Here is an 18,371-nt window from a genome sequence, read left to right on the forward strand (position 1 = left end):
ATGCTAGAAATCACACATTTCGAAAGCAGAAGGCCATGTTTCCCCTCACATGTTTCCCCTTCGAGCTTCATTTTTTCCTGCATACACTTCTGTGTTCCCGATCTTCTCAGCTTCCTTCTTCAAAAAAAATGCTCAAGCGTCCGCGGTGAGACACGCTCTTGCATGCTAATGCCCCGCTTAATATTATTCTTATGAACTGCCAGTGACTTCACATGTTAGCCAGCACTCTGTCAAATTAATGTCAATTCCATTAATGCCACTGTCCATTTGCCCCCGCCTCTCCCCCGCCGGCCGCTGAAAGTTTTTCTCGGCGGTGCAGTCACAGCGGGTCTCCTCTCCTCCGCCGAAGATGAAAGAGCCGGTGAGAAATGGATGTCCGGGGTCATTTATCAAAAAACGAGACCCAAAAGTGCGGATGAAACCGCAGATGAAAATCAGCCCTGGGATGCGTCTGTGACATATTAACTCCAATATATCAAATCACAGGCCTTCGCCGCACTGTCCTGAACCGGCCACCCCTCCACAGGCCTGGGAATCCGAGTGTAATGGAGCTAAACTCCTGAGGCTCCGAGCTGTAAAACAGTTACTGACTGAAGACCATAAGACAAGAACAGCGATCAGGAACGAAGGAACTGCTGCATTTAGGGCACTGAAAAAAATATTTATTGTGTTTGTAACATGTTATAGATCATAGCTCATAAGACCATCACTGATCATAGTATTTGGACTGGACTGTATGTAGTGTGTATATATATATATATATATATATATATATATATATATATATATATATATATATATATATATATATATATATATATATATATATACAGTATATACAGGTGCAAATTGAGCTGTAATTGGCTTCATTAATTCAGGTTCATGCTTGCTGAAACATCCAGTTTGCATGGTTAACATTCAGAGACAGTCGAAAGGAGTCAAAGTACTGAAGGTCCATTAAAAAGGAGCTTCAGTGGTTCTTGGAGTAGTGTATCATGGATATTAGGTTTTAAATCAGATTTTAGACCCTGTTGACATACAAAATTATCATTTGCAGTAAAAAGTATATTTTATATATGGAAGAGTATGTGCATTATCTGATGCTTGTGAAGCTAAATAAGACAGTTAAGTCAGAAATGGTTTATTATCTATATGAAATAAAACCCCTGGAATATAGTAACACAAATGACATGAACACCACGGTCAAAAGCCATTTTTTCCCCTTTATATTTTCCATTTAAGCTCTTCAGATCCAGCCAGTAACCGGAAATGATACAAAATTCAGTGTACAAAATATTGTCAGGAAAACAAATGAAAAGTGAATAAACTGAAAAGTGAAATAAAACTGAAAAAAAATAAATTTTGTAAAACAAAACAAAAAAAAAAAAAAAACAGAAAAAGGTATGGTTTAAAAAAAAATAGGGGTGATTTTAGCAAAAATAATCATAGGTTAATAAACTAAGCTTTGTAAAAGAATATTTAAAAATGTCAATATAAATCGCAGTATTAGAACAGTGTTTTATTTTAAGTGATATTACTGTAGGAATTTGGAGTAATGGGATGGCAAAATTAGAATAATTGCCTATTTGGTTGTATATAGAACATAATGTAGAAGGATTATCAAACCACTGAATTCTTGAAAAAAAGTACATATTTAAAAATAAAAAAATAAATAATTTTTGAATGAGCCAGAATTTGACAGAATGTTCTATTTGTTGGGTGGGTGCACGTGGGTCAGTATTTACCAAAGTGTCCGTAGAAATGACAACCAGACAACCTGCCTCAGGTTCATGTGTGCAGAACACCTGCACCTGAGGTCTTATGTAGTCCACTGGCTGCACCAGGATGACCTACACAATACTAGACAGGTAGTCTAGGCTAGGTTTAATGTTATGGCTCTTTGGGGCAATCGTACACATTGAAATTGCTTAGTTTTGAAAAAGTTTAGCTATTAAAAAGAAGAAAATTGTAAAGCTCTTTTCTAGTCCAATTCAAATCCCCAAAGTTCCTCCTGTTTCACGGTCCGTGCCCCCGCTGAGCCTCAGCGTCAGTGAAACCGCACCTCAGCGAGAGCGCAGATTTGATATGTATATCAAATGAAGCCTCTCATCTCGGCCCGGTATGCGCTGTTAAATGTAATGAGCAGAAGGCAGATTTGAACTGGCTGCTCGATGGCAAAAGACTAGATAACTGCAACTCCGCCGTGCTCCAGGCCATTATACGCCACATTTGCTAAATTCCGAGAGATAAATCCTCTGCTGAATATGAAGGATGCAGTTCATTGTCCCCTGCATTGGTGGGCCGCTGTACCTGGGTGGTGGGGGGTGTTGGGGGGGGGTACAGTGTTTCTGATAGCATCTCCAATTTCAGCGAGCGGAGCGGAGGGACTCTGCAGCCTTTAATCAATGAGGGAAATCGAGGCTCAGATACTGCACATGCTGTACAATACTGTACAGATTTGTTCAATCAGTCACCAGGAAAACTGAGAGGAGCTCACATCCATCACTGCTGCAGCTATTGAGCAGCCATGGCTATACCATTATACTAATTTATTTTTCCATCAATGTATTCATATATTAATATTCATTTTTCATCTCTCTCTCTCTCTCTCTCTCTCTCTCTCTCTCTCTCTCTTTCTCTCTCTCTCATACACACAGTAAATACACAGTTTGCTGCAAAGAATATAAATTGGTACCCCTGGCCTTGTTCAGTTTATGTAAAGGCAACGTTACTTAAATTAAACAAAAAAAGAAATAATAATTAGTAGGGTTGCAAATTAACAAGACCCTGGTGATACAATATATATGTGAATCGTGAAGCAGAGACATGAAAAGTGAACAACTACTGATACTATCTGATACTACTTTTATACTATGTAATACTTGTTTGAACTTTCCAAATTCACCAATATACATTGAAACGTCATTACTGTTGCTGTCCACCTTAAAAAACTGAAGTAACAACTTTCAAGTGTCAGAGTATGAAATACACAAATGTATACACACAAAAGCAAAATAAAAGAAAAGCTTACCTTTTATCCAATCAGATTAGTGGAATCTACCTATTTGGCCGGGTTGAAACACAATAGAAAATGAACTGCCACTGCCACTAATATTTACTTTGTAAAAAAAGATTATTAAAAAACAGATAGGTACTGTGTTTTTGAGAATTGGCACAGTATTGTGATACTTTGACATATCAATATTCTCCTACATCCCTAATAATTAGTAATAATTATCCTGCTAAAGCAGTAATCAGCGTCTAAAGGTATCAGGTAACCTTAAAAAAGCTTGGTATGCCTTGGTGGTGTAGGGGTAAAAAGACTTTTCTTTATGAGTAAGAAGTTGTGGGTTCAAATTCTGAGTGAGCTAAGACTTGGTAGTGGTGGTGCTGGTGAAGCTAAAGTGGACAGGGAGGTAAAGACCCAAATAAAAAGGACAGGAAAGAAAGGAAAATCTTTTTTTGCTTGGTTTCTGTGAAAGATGCTGTGGTTCAGTGCCTTAAACTGGTGTTCTGAATCCAAGCAGTCTGGGTTCAAATCCAGGGAAAGTCATGTATAGGAGCAGCGTTTGTAGAGTTCAAAATCTGACCTCTGACTTTTCAAGAAACACCTTATGAAAGCAGGTTTCCTGTAGATCACTGGTAGGTGCTATGCCTCATAGTTAAGAGGCAATTAGTTCAAATCCAATCAGATTTTTCACTGGATGTAGAACAATGTAGCTTTAAAATATTTCTAAGTATGAGTAAACCCAAACCAAAAATGCTCAAATCTAGGGGCTGGACTGGCAGAGCTGTGGCACAGTTGTTAAAACCACTGACGGTTTAAGTCATGGGAGAATGTTTTTGGCATCTGTTCATTGTCAAGCTTAAAACCCCAGATATAAATGTGCTCAAAAAAACAATGATTTTGTGATCCAGACCGGTAAGGTTCAAGGCCAAAAAGACATGTTGTGGCTTGTGTTTATTGCAAGGTGTAAAATCTGGGATATAAATGTTCAAAAAACACAATCAGCATGTATGGACTACTGTGGCTCATTGGTAGATGCTATGCCTCGTGATAATGAGGCTTCAGGGTGTCCACATTGTCACATATTAGCCTGTCTGTCCTGTGTTTTTCCCTCTTTTGGTTTTCTGTGCTCCTGCCCTGTTTTCCTGTCTTGTGTTTCCAGCCATGTGCTTTTTTGAGCACATGGCATTGTTTTGTTATTGTTCTGTCTCCACCCTAGCCCCGCCCTAGCCCAGCCCTAGCCATTAGTGTTGTCACCTTGTGTCTTGTTTGTAACCCCGCCCCCTCATTACCTGTCTTCACCCTCCTTGTGTATAAATAGCCTCTTGTATGAGTGTTGCCTTGTGGAGTCTTTTGTATCTATGTGACTGTATATTTGTGAGTAGAGTTTGTGTTTTGTGTTACTTAGAATCTTGGTCAGTTCTTTTGTATTTTCTAGTTATTCTTTGTTTAAAGTTAGAGTTTCTAGTTTAATTAGTTTTCCTTGCATTTGTCTGAGTTTAATCCTTATCCTAGTCTTGTTTTTTTTGTATAGTTTGTATCCTTTGTACCTTTTGTATCCTCGTATCCTCGCATCCTCGCTATCTGTATGTATCCTAGTCTTAGTTTGGTAGTCTGTGTTTCTTAGTCTTTGTTCTAGTTTTATATTCTCCCTGCCTTGTTTTTTTTTGTAGTTGTTTGCATTACCCGTGTTTTGTTTACAGTTTTATTTTATCTTGTTTGTTTTAATAAAATATTGCACTTACGTCCATCCCTCCGTCTCCCCGCGTAACACACATAATGTAGAACCCCTTTCTTAAAATGTTTCTAATTATAAGTTAAACAAACAAAGGTTGGAAAAGGTTGGATCAGTGGTTTACACTAGGAGTCTATGATCAGGGGGATCTGGGTTTGAGTTTTGAGAGATACTTTTTTCATTGCACAAAGCTTAAAATCCCAGATATACATCTTAAAAAACACATACAGCACATGTAGGGACCTGCTAGCAACAGTCCCTGAACCGGGGGTCACTGCTTGGTTGAAACACTGCTTGGTTGAGGTGAAGCTGAGGTGGTTGGAAGGGCTAAAGAGACAAGATTAGCTGTAGAGGAGGAAAATGATGGGACTAGGAGGAGAATGAAAGAAAGAAGGTAGAGATGGAGAAGAAAGGATTTTTTTTTCTGCTGAGTACCTTGTAGGTAAGTTAAAATTTTTGCTGGTCCCTTTCAGGGTTAAGTCTTTTAAAAAATCTTGTCCTGGGCTCCACAACCACTACTGGTTATCTTTCTGGAGCCCCCAGGGAGAGAGGGTCAGGTTCCCACAGGTGTCCTATGTGTTTTTTTGAACGTTTACCACAGTCAAATACACTTTTTTTACCAATTCATACATTATTAGAATAATGAGAAGCTGGAATGAAAACAATCTGAAAAGAAATAGGAGTAATGAGTCTGTTTTCAAAATGTAATGAACAGAAGTAACATGTTTATACTTAAGTAAGGTCATTTATACTACACTGTTTGACTCTTCTGTTGATCAAAAGAATCTGTTTATGTAGAATGTCGCTTCACTGCGTCATTGTTTGAGAAAATCTCAATTTGATTTGTTTTTTGTCGCTCTAACGGCAAATCATGACTACAAATTGCGTCCTACTATAGGAAATAAATGGCTGCTTGTCGGTATGAATGCAGAGTGTATATCACTCTATCCCAGGGGTGTCCAAACTACGGCCCGCGGGCCATTTGCGGCCCGTTTCCTTTTTTGGAGCGGCCCGCGAGGTATTTTAGAAATAGAATGAAAGTTGGTCCGCTGTTAAGCAGGTTTTTATAATGTGAGATTCAAAGTTTGAACGCTAGGTGTCAGAAACGGGCCAAAGAAATGGAGAGGGTGCGCATTTCTAGTGCAGAAATCGGGGCAAAAGAGTCTAAAAGTTGTCGTAATTAAGGAGTTTCATATTAAGAGACATCATGAAATTAAACATCAATTTGAAAAATCTTAGTTTACACAACACTGTCAAACATAAAGACAGTTAGTCAAGTGAAATGGTGTGTAAATGAAATTTAAATTGGTATATTTTATTATTTGTTTTATTACAGAGTCTGTGGCCCGTGACTTCAAATATATTTCTCCTTCTGGCCCCCAACAAAAAAAGTTTGGACACCCCTGCTCTATCCAGTTCTTTTAAGGTGAGTTGTGCTAAGCTTTTGGCGTTGAATGCTGAATGCAACACAATCCTTACAACAATGCTTTAAAACCTAGTCTTTAAGCAAAAACCTTGTATACAAACATACAGTAAACACTAATGCATTCAAAAACACATACACACACACACAGAATTTATGTGAAAGAGAAGTATTGCTTTTCTAATATCACAGGCAGAGATTTATTGTCTCCCCTTACCATTGTTATTGCTATAGGTTCCAAGTAATCTATTTTTTACCACTATGGGTATTCAGCATTTACTGCAGCAGAGTTTGGGCCAGGATCATACATCTTTCTCTGAAAATCCATACGTGTGGAATCAAAAGCAGAAATCTGCTAGACCCAGCACTCTGAGCCCGCACGGTGGCCTCGAATTAAGAGTCTGTTTAATGGAAATAGTCTATTTGCCAGGCCATTTGAATGCTACAGGCTCGGGGTTTAATTGGTGCGGCGCTTAAGGGGACTGAGGTATTAAATGAAGATAAAGTTGAGGAAGCGCACATCTGGCTTTGGCTGCGTAACCGCGACCGACTCCTTCATTTACAAGCCCTAATCAGCCCGATGAGATCAGATCACAGCCTGATTTAGGGGAAGGGAAGAAAAGAACGAAGGAGAGATGAAATGGTAATTACTATTGATTACCTATGTGCATATGACCCCACAGGCCTCCCTTTGCATTCTTAAATCAACTCAAAAGATTGGATTTGCTAATTTTTTCCTCCATGCGCCGGGCTGGCTGCACCCAAACACCTCGGCGGGTGCAGACGGAGAGGAGAAGGAGGTGACGGTGTGAAGAATAATGTCACCTAGCAGGGAAAAAAAAGTGCCTGTCAGCTCTTAACATTAATCACATTAGCATAGTGTTTGATCATTTCTTTATTCCTCACAGCGCCTCGCTGCTGAAGGTGATGCCCAGGGTCCCCAGGGTCATTACTCGCCAAGAAACCTGACGGTTGTCCACCAATCTGACCCTCTGACACAACAGACTCGGCTGGAAATCACAGGCAGATCCATGTCTGATCCCGTGTCTGATACTGACATGCATAGTAAATCCATTTAACTGTGACACACTAGTCCAAGTACATGCACAAACCCGGATTTGTAGGTTTTTATAGGGTTCCTGGGATAGTGTTCAAATGGCAAAATAAAGATTTGAGATAACAGCATGAAGAGAACACACACAAACTCTCAGCAAATGTGTGTTTTCTTTTCCAAATGCAGAGGAGAGATTGTGAAATATGGCAGAACGCAGGAAATGAGGAAATGAGGCATTGCAGGTTTTGGAGCATGCTGCAAGAAGCATGGAGGACCATGCTGCCATTTCTACCACAGAGCTCTTGCACCCTCTGCTGGACACATGATACACTGAATCCATACTATAGCAGTATAGTATGGACTCTTAAACGAACCCAATGAACTCCTACTGTGGTCCAGTGAAATCTGATAAATATATTATATAGTTGATTTAATCTGTTAATCTGTTATTTTTAAGCTTCTGTGACCTTTGTCCACACCTGACACAAAAATACAACAAACCCAACAAATATTTTGATCATTGTAACATTTTTTTTTCTCCATAAGAATAAATGGGGTGCAAAAGTTTGTGCACCCTTCTTTTACGTATACAATACAAATACACTAGCACCACGTAAAAAAAAAAAAAAAAAAAAAAAAAAAAAAAACTTGGACTACCACAACAACTACTGCAATTAAGACAACTGTGCAACCCACCCGAGACACCATTGCAACCTTATTGGACAGCCAACATGAACTTTGTAATATGGTCAGGACTTAAAGTGTAATTTTGACCCCTTAAAACAACTTCCAACCAGTCAGTTGAGACCAATAAAACAGTATGCTATTTTTTTGCAAATGCTATTTGTGGTCAAACAAATACAAATAAATTAATGAATAAACAAATGGTTTTACTATCCAATATTTTTGACATAAAATATTTTGCAATAAATAGTTAAATATAAGCTTTAATAAGAGAATGTGTTTTATATGCAAAATAATACTAACTGTGCTTTTTCCCACTTAAAAACAAGTTATATGAGCTCAGAAAATTAGACCTACAGGCAATAAATAGCCAAAAAGAGTTCAACATGTGTAATTTTCACAAGAACTTAAGTAGTTGAAAGATCTATCACAACATTAGGTATTAGTATGTGCATTATATTGCTATGAATCTATAATCAGCTATAATGGAAAGGTCAGTTAAAAAAAAAAAAACTAAAACACAGCTCATAAAATCAAATAATAGCAGCTTTACGGCTGCTTTAATTACATCCCACTGCACACCATCACTTGTCTGAACATTGTTGATGGATCCCCCTATATATGTGAGCCTTGGTTCCACAAAATAGATTTTTCTTCTATGTTTTATATTTTATGTTTTGTCTGATTCTCATTCCTGCAACACATTTCTGTAAAATGTAATTTTGACCATTAACTGCATAAATGTATGTAATTGTGTAAATATATTGATTTATTTTACAATTTGACCATCGAAAAACACCTACCAGCAAAAGACTGCTCTTAAGTTGGAGGTTTCAGCAGGAGTTGGTGTTAAATATCATTATGAATGCTGCCATTGTGATCATTGTAAGTAGGTGTGCTGGTTTATAATAGCAGGTGAGGTCAGTCAGGTACTAAAGGGAACGGATATTTAGAGCTTTATATGTCAACAGTAGAAGTTCGTCATCAGTACAGAATCTGAATGGCAGCCAGTGCAGTGTTACATAATAGTAGTAGTAAACTGATATGGTGAAATAATTGAGTTCATGTAAGGCTGCTGCTGTCTTCTCAACTATCTGGAGCTTGTTTAAGCTCCCAGCAGAGTAAATCTGGCAGCAAGACATTACAGTAGTCTAAATCTGATGTAGTAAAAATGTGAACCAATTGTTTTGGCAGCATTTTAGAGAAAAAAAGGTTAATAATTGGAAAATAAAGAATGATCATTTCTGCAATACAATTCTACATTTTCGTTAAGAAGCTATCAGATCTTTTGGGCCAGCAGATAGACCTTTGCACTGTCAGAGCTGAGCAGAAGAAAGTCGTTTGACACCCAGTATTTTATGTCTTTTATACAATCCTCTATAATGCTCCATAAACCGAGGTGTGTCATCTACTAGTGCATCTCAAAAAAAAAAAATATATATATATATATATATATCGTTGAAAAATTACTTTATTTCAGTAATTCAGTTTAAAATGTAAAATTCATATATTATATAGAAGTATTACACACAGAGTGATCTATTTTAAAACATTTATTCTTTTATTGTTGATGATTTTGGCTTACAGCCAATGAAAATCCAAAAATCTGTGTCTCAGAAAATTTGAATAGTATATAAGATTAATTGGTACTTTTGGCAGTGTGCCAAGTCCTGCTGGAAAATGAAATCTACATCAACATAAAAGTTGTCATCAGCAGAGAGAAGCATGAAGTGCTGTCAGATTTTGTGGGAAAACAAAACTGCACTAACTTTAGACTTGATAATAAAACACAGTGGATCAACAGCAGCAGATGACATGTCTCTCCAAGCCATCACTGATCATCAGTAAATTTTACATTTCATTTGTAAATCAAGGGAGCAGAGTCTGGAGGAAGAGTGAAGAGACACACAGTCCAAACTGCTTGAGGTTTAGAGTGAAGTTTCCACCAATCAGTGATGGTTTGGAGAGACATGTCATCTGCTGGTGTTGATCCACTGTGTTTTATTATCAAGTCTAAAGTCAGTGCAGTTTTCTCCCACAAAATCTTTCAGCACTTCATGCTTCTTTCTGCTACTGACAACTTTTATAGAGATGCAGATTTCATTTTCCAGCAGGATTTGAGACACTGATGTTTGGGTTTTCATTGGCTGTAAGCCATAATCAACATGTGTGTCATACATTTATATAATATATTGGTTTCATATTTTGAACTGAATAACTAAAATAAAGTAACTTTTCAATTATATTCTTTTTTTTAGATGCACTAGTAGTTTGTTTTGATTTGTCCATCTTTATGTTATCTGCACTCAGTAAAAGCTGATTGCCATTTTTTTCAGATAACAGTACCCAGAGGTAGCATATACTGCATTATGCAAATAATAGTGGTCCTAGGACAGAACTTTGTGGGACAAATGTTAATTATTGCTGACAGGTTTGATTATGCCTGGTATTCAGATTACCATGGTCTGGTTCAGAACAGATATTTTGCCTATACTGATATTAAGGGTCAGAATTAAGGGGGTATTATCACTGATTTGTATTTTGTTGCTTGGTAATGAATGTTCTTTTTATTTATTGCTGTGCCTAATCCATGAAGGTAGTGTGATATTCTGAATTCAGAAGTTATAAATTTAAATTCTAAAGTTGATAAGGAGCTAAATTCTAGACCTGTTTTACACCTGATTACTTAATGTGACTAGTGTCTGGATGCTATCCGGGTGGATTTAGCTTTATATACGTCAATTATAACTGGTGTTTGGATTGAACTGGGAGGGATCTTGGTTATCCCATGTGTCTGGGACAGACTGATTAATTTACACTGCTATAATGTGACTTAAATGCATCTCAGATTACCTTTGTTGCAAACTGGGCGTGTTTACTCTTGCACTTTTTACTCCTCTACATATAATCCTAATACTTCAGATGCATGAATTGACCAGATGTAAACAGGTTCTAGGTGGTGTAAAAGTTGTTATGCGCCAATTTTAATAATAATATTATTTGATTATGGTTATATCCTAGTTAAAATAACTTCTGTAATACTTTGTAAGCAATGCTGATCTAATTCCTCCTAGTTCTGTTGAGGGAAAATGTGTATATTTACTCAGTAAAACACTGATATTAGAAAAAATATTACTAGAGATGTTCACTGCTGTGTAATCAAACATGCTAATATTCACCTTCGGTTATACTAAGGTCATCAAATATGATTGAGGTCACATCCATATAGAGCTCTGGAAATAATTAAAGAGACTACTTCAGTTTCTAAATCAGTTTCTCTGATTTTGCTATTTATAGGTATATGTTTGAGTAAAATGAACATTGTTCTTTTATTCTATAAACTAAAAAGACTGTCATTTAGAGCATTTATTTGCAGAAAATGAGAAATAGCTACAATAAAAAAAGATCCAGAGCTTTCAGACAGTAAATAATGCAAAGAAAACAAGTTCATATTCATAAAGTTTTAAGAGTTCAAAAATCAATATTTGGTGGAATAACCCTGCTTTTTAAATCACAGTTTTCATGCATCTTGGCATGTTCTCCTCCACCAGTCTTACACACTGCTTTTGGATAACTTTATGCCTTTACTTCTGGTGCAAAAATTCAAGCAGTTCAGCTTGGTTTGTTGGCTTGTGATCATCCATCTTCCTCTTCATTATATTGCAGAGGTTTTCAATTTGGTACAATCAAAGAAACTCATCATTTTTAAGTGGTCTCTTAGTTTTGTTCAGAGCTATATTGTACGATAAAACTTTATGAATGTGAAAGGCCTATTTAACATTTAATTATTTATGTAGTTGTGTAAAAACGAATTCAGTGTTTGGTCAAATATTTCATTTTTGTTCTGTTTTAGTTTTTGCCAAGTCTCATAAAAATCAACTCGAACATCTCCACATAGGTGTATATATAATCTTTATTGGTCAAGCAAATAAATGTCAGCACATAATATGATATTCACACATTCACACATCAAACTGTGCTTGAGAGACAGGCGCTGGATTGCATCGGGTTGACGGACGCGCTGCTGCATCAACAGCTGGACACTAACAGGTGGAGCTACTCTAGCTGCTGCTCCTGGAGACCGGAAGTCAGCGTGTAGTGACTCGCAGCATGGACACATACTAAAAGCCTGAGGACGCAGGCCGGACACGGCCGGTCCCTGGACTCTCCTACATTCTGTACGGCGCCTTTTTTACGGGAAACGACAAAGGGGGAGACTGGGGTTTAAATAACGACGTGACGGAGAGGACGATGAAGTGCCGGTACACGATAAGAGGAAAGAACGAAGCTTCTGCATCAGCAGCACACACTAAACAGACCAGCCTGTCTACAGGGTGACCTCTGACCCCGGCGTGACTCTCGCGACCTCAGATAGCGGCGGTGGCGTCCGACTCCTTGGTGCGATTGAGGACGACGTGCTCCAGCTGGCCGGAGTCGGACACGTCGTAGCTCGTCTTGTATTTGGCCAGAATCTTCATCAGGGGGCGGAGCTTCAGCCACCACTGCTCCTTCGGGATCCTGTGACTGAACACAAACACAGCAGCAGTACAGTAATTAGACCAGATAAATCCTTTACTGTACAAATATTGATTAAAACCTTGTGGTCAATACCAATTCATATATATATATATATATATATATATATATATATACACAATACTGTGCAAAGGATGTAGGCACCAAAGCAAATGACACTAATCCATTTATCTCAGCAATATAAGTGTTTTTACTTTAAAAAAAGCACCAGATGCAAATAAACATAAATACAGTAAAAAGTAACAATTCTCATTTTTAACTAAGTATGTTATATCCTGTGAGCCAAGCTGAAGAACAAAGTATAGAGATTCCAGATTTCTCCTGGATGCTTCTCAGCCAGCATGTGTATATTATGTTCAGTTCCGTCAGCAGCTCACCTGATTTACCAAATTTACCAATTTACCAAACCAGGTGTTGCTTAATATGATGAGAACTAGAAATAACTCTATTAATATCAGAGTAGGAGGAGAGATTAGGAGATGTTTTAAGGAAAACAGGGCTGTAAAAGTTGCTCTGCTTTTGTAAAATTGCTGTTTGTATTTATTGTAGGGCTGTCCCTAACGATTATTTTTTAAACGATTATTCTAACGATTATTTTTTTCGATTAGTCGACTAATCTATTCATTGAGAAACATATTTAAATAATTATTTTACGTTTTAAAGCAAACGATAAATTACTATATTTATATATAATAACAACAACAACAACAACAACAACACAAGCCTACTAAACCAAACCCCACACTTATAATCACTTACATGTACAGCACGTTGTTTAGATCTATAACGCTAAAAATGGATAAGCTCCCATACACCACAACCGTGTGTTGCACTGTTTTCTGTGACCGCTAGATTTTGTGACCACTGGCAAGTAGTTCTCAGCAGACCGGTGCACTGGCCGATTCGAAACGTGTTCGTTTCTAATGTTTACCCCGACTGGCCAAAACGGTTCAGTTTAGGGCTGAGGGTAAGGTGTAGGTATAGAAAGCTTCCGTTTTGCCAATGAACGCTCATAACCGTGAGCACTGGTCACAAAATTCCGACGGTGACAGAAAACGGTGTGACACCGCAGCGCCGACGGCGCTAGCTAAAATAACTTAAGGCAGCTAGCTTAGCTAAACACCTGAACTTATGAATAATGCTACTGTTTCTGGAAACTGCGAAATGCCATGCACAAATATAAACCAAAAATGTATAATTTCTGCCTGTGGCAGGTTTAAAACCTTTGGTAGACAGCCTTAAGTCTTTTTAAGGACACACGCGGAGACCCTGATGTAAACGGTAACTTACTGTGTGACCCTGTTGACATAGTGCTCCTGGATGTTTGCGCTTCAAGTGCTCCTTTTGCACGTATGGCAGAGGACCACATTGTTGCCCTTTTGCGTGAAATGCTCCCAAACTTTAGATGCCCGCTGGCGTTTTTTTGTAGCTGGAGATTGCTCTCCGGAGTCCAAGCTCTCTAGAGCTTAGATTCTCTGCCCGAACCCGACATGACCCGAGGCCCGCCCGTAAATCCGACCCGGGCTCCAGAAAATAGTCCGAGATGTAGGCGTCTGTTTTTTAATTATATTTTTATTTAAAAAAAAAATAACGAAAATAACGAAAACTGAAAGTGAAACTAAACTAATTTATTTATAAGCGCTGTTTTCACTCCCGCAGTTCTACAGCGGGGGTGTTGTGCCGATTCTGTCCGCGAAGCGGGAGTCAGATTCAGCAGAGAGTCGGATTCGGCACAAACGCGGCGGCACCTCGCGGTCCGCGGTGTCAGTTGTAAGCGCTCGCGCTAGCCGCAAAATACGGCAGAAAACACTGAGGGAGCTGCAGAATTATGAATGGGACTAGAATATGAGCACGAGGAGATCAAAGAGAACCTTCACCTGTGAGTAGCTCTCTCTCTCTCTCTCTCTGTGTCTCTCTCTCTCTGTCTCTCGCACGTGAACTCCTCCGCGTTTGACTTGCAGAACTGTGTTTAGCTGTTCTTAAAAATCATTTTAATTAAATAATAGTTCTATGCTTCTATGTTACCGTGTTAATTAACATAATTCTGATCATATTTCGCTCATTAAAACAGCCCGAAAACAGCCAGTTGGAATTTTTGGGCCCGATCTAACCTCTAATGCTCTCCACAGGCGCCGCCATGTTTACGACGCGCCGACGCACGTTATGCAAATCGATGTATTTTTGTAATCGATGACGTCGATTATGTCGACGCGTCGCCCCAGCCCTAATTTATTGTAATGCTAGTAGTGTTTTACTGAGCTAATAAACTTTTACTTCACATATAAGAAGCTTTTTCTTTACTGAAATTCCCATATAAAACATTTGCACAATACTGTATATCTATATATCTATATCTATATATATATATATATATATAGGTCACGTTTCAGTTATCATATTTCTTAACCCAAAAGAGCCCACAGTGACATATTTGTCACAGACCCTTTAAACAACTTTCTCAGTTTTTCATAAATAAACTCATAAATTGACATATACTTTTGTTCACATTATTTACAGAATGTAGGAATGCTGAGTTAGTGCTGAAGATAAAACTAGCTCCTTATGTCTTTATAGATCTGTTCCAACCATTTAACCATTCAAATGCTTTAATTAAATGTTTTAGGTTCCATACAATTATACAAATGTTGTTGTGTTACTTATTTTACATCAGGATTATAAAATATTTATAGTCACGTGAACATAAAAATAAATAAATAAAAACATTAATGAGCTGCTCACTGAATTAATCTGATTCAAATATTCAGAAATGGGTCTGGGTCTTATGGGTTAAGTTAAAAAAAATATTATACAATAATAATATTGTCTTTTTTATAATAATTTGTTATTTACTTCTAATGTTAACTTTTTTTTTTAACAAAAGTAGTTATACTGCTTCAGTATAAAGTTACCATTTCATACTGTAGTATTGTCATCATTAAAAGGGGGACCACATATTGGGTTATTAAATGGCCAGTTTCAAGAAATACATATTATGTATCATCAATCGTTAAATATGTAGGAAAAAATAGACTCAATCAGCTTAACTTGATAGGTATTTATAGTGGCTCTCTTAGAGCAAGTGTGTGCTTTTGGAAAATGATTAGGAAAATGCATTTTGGAAAAGTATTCATGTTTTACATTAATATGTACAGATATGTTACTGGAAACAGTGTATTTTATTTATAAAGTAACTTATTTGTTTTATGTTATTTGTTTTTATATTAATTAAATAAAATTACCACTAAAAAGGTCTGTAAAGAGTGATATTAGTCTTTGTACAGTACATCCTCATAGTAACCATTACCATATAACAGTATTACAGAAGGTTATTCAGAACATTCTACCCACACAAAATCCGTCTCAGGCTTCAGCTCAACCACAGGCTGGAAGACAAGGGCACGACGACGCATCCCCAACAAACACGCTGAGTCCTCAGTGTTAGCAAACACTCTCCCTGCAGACACACACACACACAGCATTTCAGCATGCGTACCATTCATATAGGGGTACATTATTGAAGCATCCTGAAACAGATTATGTTTGGAAATAGATACTAAGTCTAAAGGATACTAATGGATCCTTATTAAAATGATGTAATGATATAAAGGTTGTGGATTAAGGGTATGTAAATATGATTGTATGTTAAATGTAAGTAAACATTTACCTTCATCTTTAGTCAGCCAGATGCAAAGCAAAAGAAGCAAAAATACACACAATGCATCAAACTCAACAAGTACATGAATGGACACAGGCACATTCTAACACATTTACTGCATTTTAGCACTATTACCATATTTCCTGTATAAGTAACTAACTGTAAGTTAGGGCTGTGCGATATAATGATATATTTTGTGTAATGATAGAAAAATCGCTTAGTATCACATTTTGTCTATATTCCCTGTCTATATTGTTGCAAAAAACTTTGAAACTTTTTGCTGCCGAAAAAAGGCTGAACACCGAGCGTACCACAGAACTGGAGACTGAATGCCAACATAGTATTTATTTCTTCATATGAATTAGGCTACATAAAAATTAAAGCTAACTGCAGGGAATTATGAATGAAATATACTCACTGACCCCCAAAAAATGAGAGAATTTAGAACTCTTTTAGAACTGCTGCCGAGAAGCATCACAGTGTGCTCGGAGGAAAGCACAGTGACTCGGTTCTGATACATCAGCTCACAGACGCAGCCTTGTGCTGATCGACATCACCCTAGAAGTGATGAGGGGAAAGAGCGCCATCTACCCTCTAGAGAGCGCCATCTACAATTGTGCTCTCTAGGGGCTCCAGCAACTGATGGCAAGCTACACAACCGGGATTCGAACCCGAGATCTCCCGATCATAGTGGCAATGCTCTTGGCGCCCCCACACTGGCATTTTTCAGCAGGATAATGCTCCCCTACAAACAGCGAGGAATGTTCCAGGAATGTCTGCACTAGATGGCAAAGCCCGGTTTGGAGATTTCACCAATCACCAATTAAGCATTTATGTGATCATCTGGGATGTGTAGAGCAGGATCTACAGGCCCAGCTGCAACATGCTACAGGCACCAAACAGGGCACTAGAGTCTCCTTTCAATTACAGTACAGTTTTTCCCAATACATATTATGAGCTAATATTGTATCATCACTGACATATTTCATAATTACATTTACACATTCACCCATTCCATTTCCACAACTCCTTGCAGCCTAATGTTTAGTCAAAATATTGAGCTCTTTGTGGAAGCTGCCGCCTACCTTGCCGGTAACATTCTGTCAGTTTCTTTGAGATCCACTGCATGGCCTTGGCTGAGATTTTGGTCCCAAAGTTGCGGTCAAATGGAGATGGAGCCCCTCCCTATTGGACAGAGAGACAGAATAAGACTGTATTTACAGGTCTGGCTACATTACATTCAAATTGGTACAGCTTTTACTATAATCAACTGTCCAGTCCACAACAAACAATTCTAACGATAATAAACAATTCTTTATTGTGTGTTATTTAAACATGTGTTTGTAAAAGTATTATATTATTACTAGCCTGCTCTTCTTAAATGATAATAATTGATTACTCAATATATAAATGAAATAAACCTTAAAAGAACCAGTGCAAATAGGAAACGTGCACGTATGTGTGAACCATATGCACACAGTCTTGTTCTTGTTCCATCTCTAGACAAGCAGTGTCAACAACTGGTGCAACACCATTCAAAAACCTGACTTCACTCATGCACATGTTGCTTAATGCAATCAAATTCTCACAGCAATGCCTCAAAATGTAGTAGAATGTCTTCACTGGACAGTAGAGACAGTTACTCAAAAAAGGAGGATAAACACATTTTTATAGAAACAAGATATACTTTTGTCCATTTCATGTATTTGAGTGGAATATCAGGTAAATATTCTCTAGGACACATCTGGTAAAGTTTTCTATAGTAGTCAATGGGTGATATGACAAAATAAAGACATTTTTACAATGCATACTATTTATTATTGCATTATATTTTATAAAGAAAGCTATACAAATACAAAATCCAATATTTACTATTTTAAAGCTGCACAACATCCAATTAAACAGGACAATGTTTACATACTTTGTCATATTTTATTCAGTTGCTCAGTGTTCTTTAAGTACTGTTGATAACTATTACTTTACACAGTGTGCATCACATTAACCAAATAATAATAATAATAATATTAATAATAATAGTAGCAGCAATATTGTAATATTGCCCACCCCTGGCAGTAGCCTTTTATAGCACAGAGAACAATTATCTCATAATCTGTAGATTTATCTCTTAGAGAGTGTGTGTGTGTTGTGGGAGTTTGTGTGTGTGTATTATAGACTGTGTATAAGTATGGACAGGACGACAGGGGTTAAAAAGTGAAGCTACTACGTCTCTTACGCGTTCTTGTGGCTGGCTCCAGTACAACTTTTAACCCCGCCTAT

At 37.6% G+C, this 18,371-nt stretch overlaps 1 protein-coding gene across 5 annotated transcripts in view; it reads right to left on the reverse strand.

The window, feature by feature from the left end:
- Window positions 1-11,798: 11,798 nt before the first annotated feature.
- The window catches only part of pfkpa (phosphofructokinase, platelet a), a 54,736-nt gene continuing 48,163 nt past the window's right edge, over window positions 11,799-18,371 (reverse strand). For all 5 annotated transcript variants that reach the window (XM_049480335.1, XM_049480337.1, XM_049480336.1 and 2 more), the window contains 3 exons: window positions 17,180-17,279; window positions 15,788-15,893; window positions 11,799-12,427 (listed from right to left, as the gene is read on the reverse strand). In XM_049480335.1, the coding sequence (XP_049336292.1) occupies window positions 12,271-12,427; window positions 15,788-15,893; window positions 17,180-17,279 (363 nt within the window). In that variant the 3' untranslated portion in view covers window positions 11,799-12,270. The remainder of the gene's footprint in view (window positions 12,428-15,787; window positions 15,894-17,179; window positions 17,280-18,371) is intronic.

The sequence above is a fragment of the Astyanax mexicanus genome, chromosome 6, assembly GCF_023375975.1.
Source record: "Astyanax mexicanus isolate ESR-SI-001 chromosome 6, AstMex3_surface, whole genome shotgun sequence".
Taxonomy (NCBI): Eukaryota; Metazoa; Chordata; class Actinopteri; order Characiformes; family Acestrorhamphidae; genus Astyanax; species Astyanax mexicanus.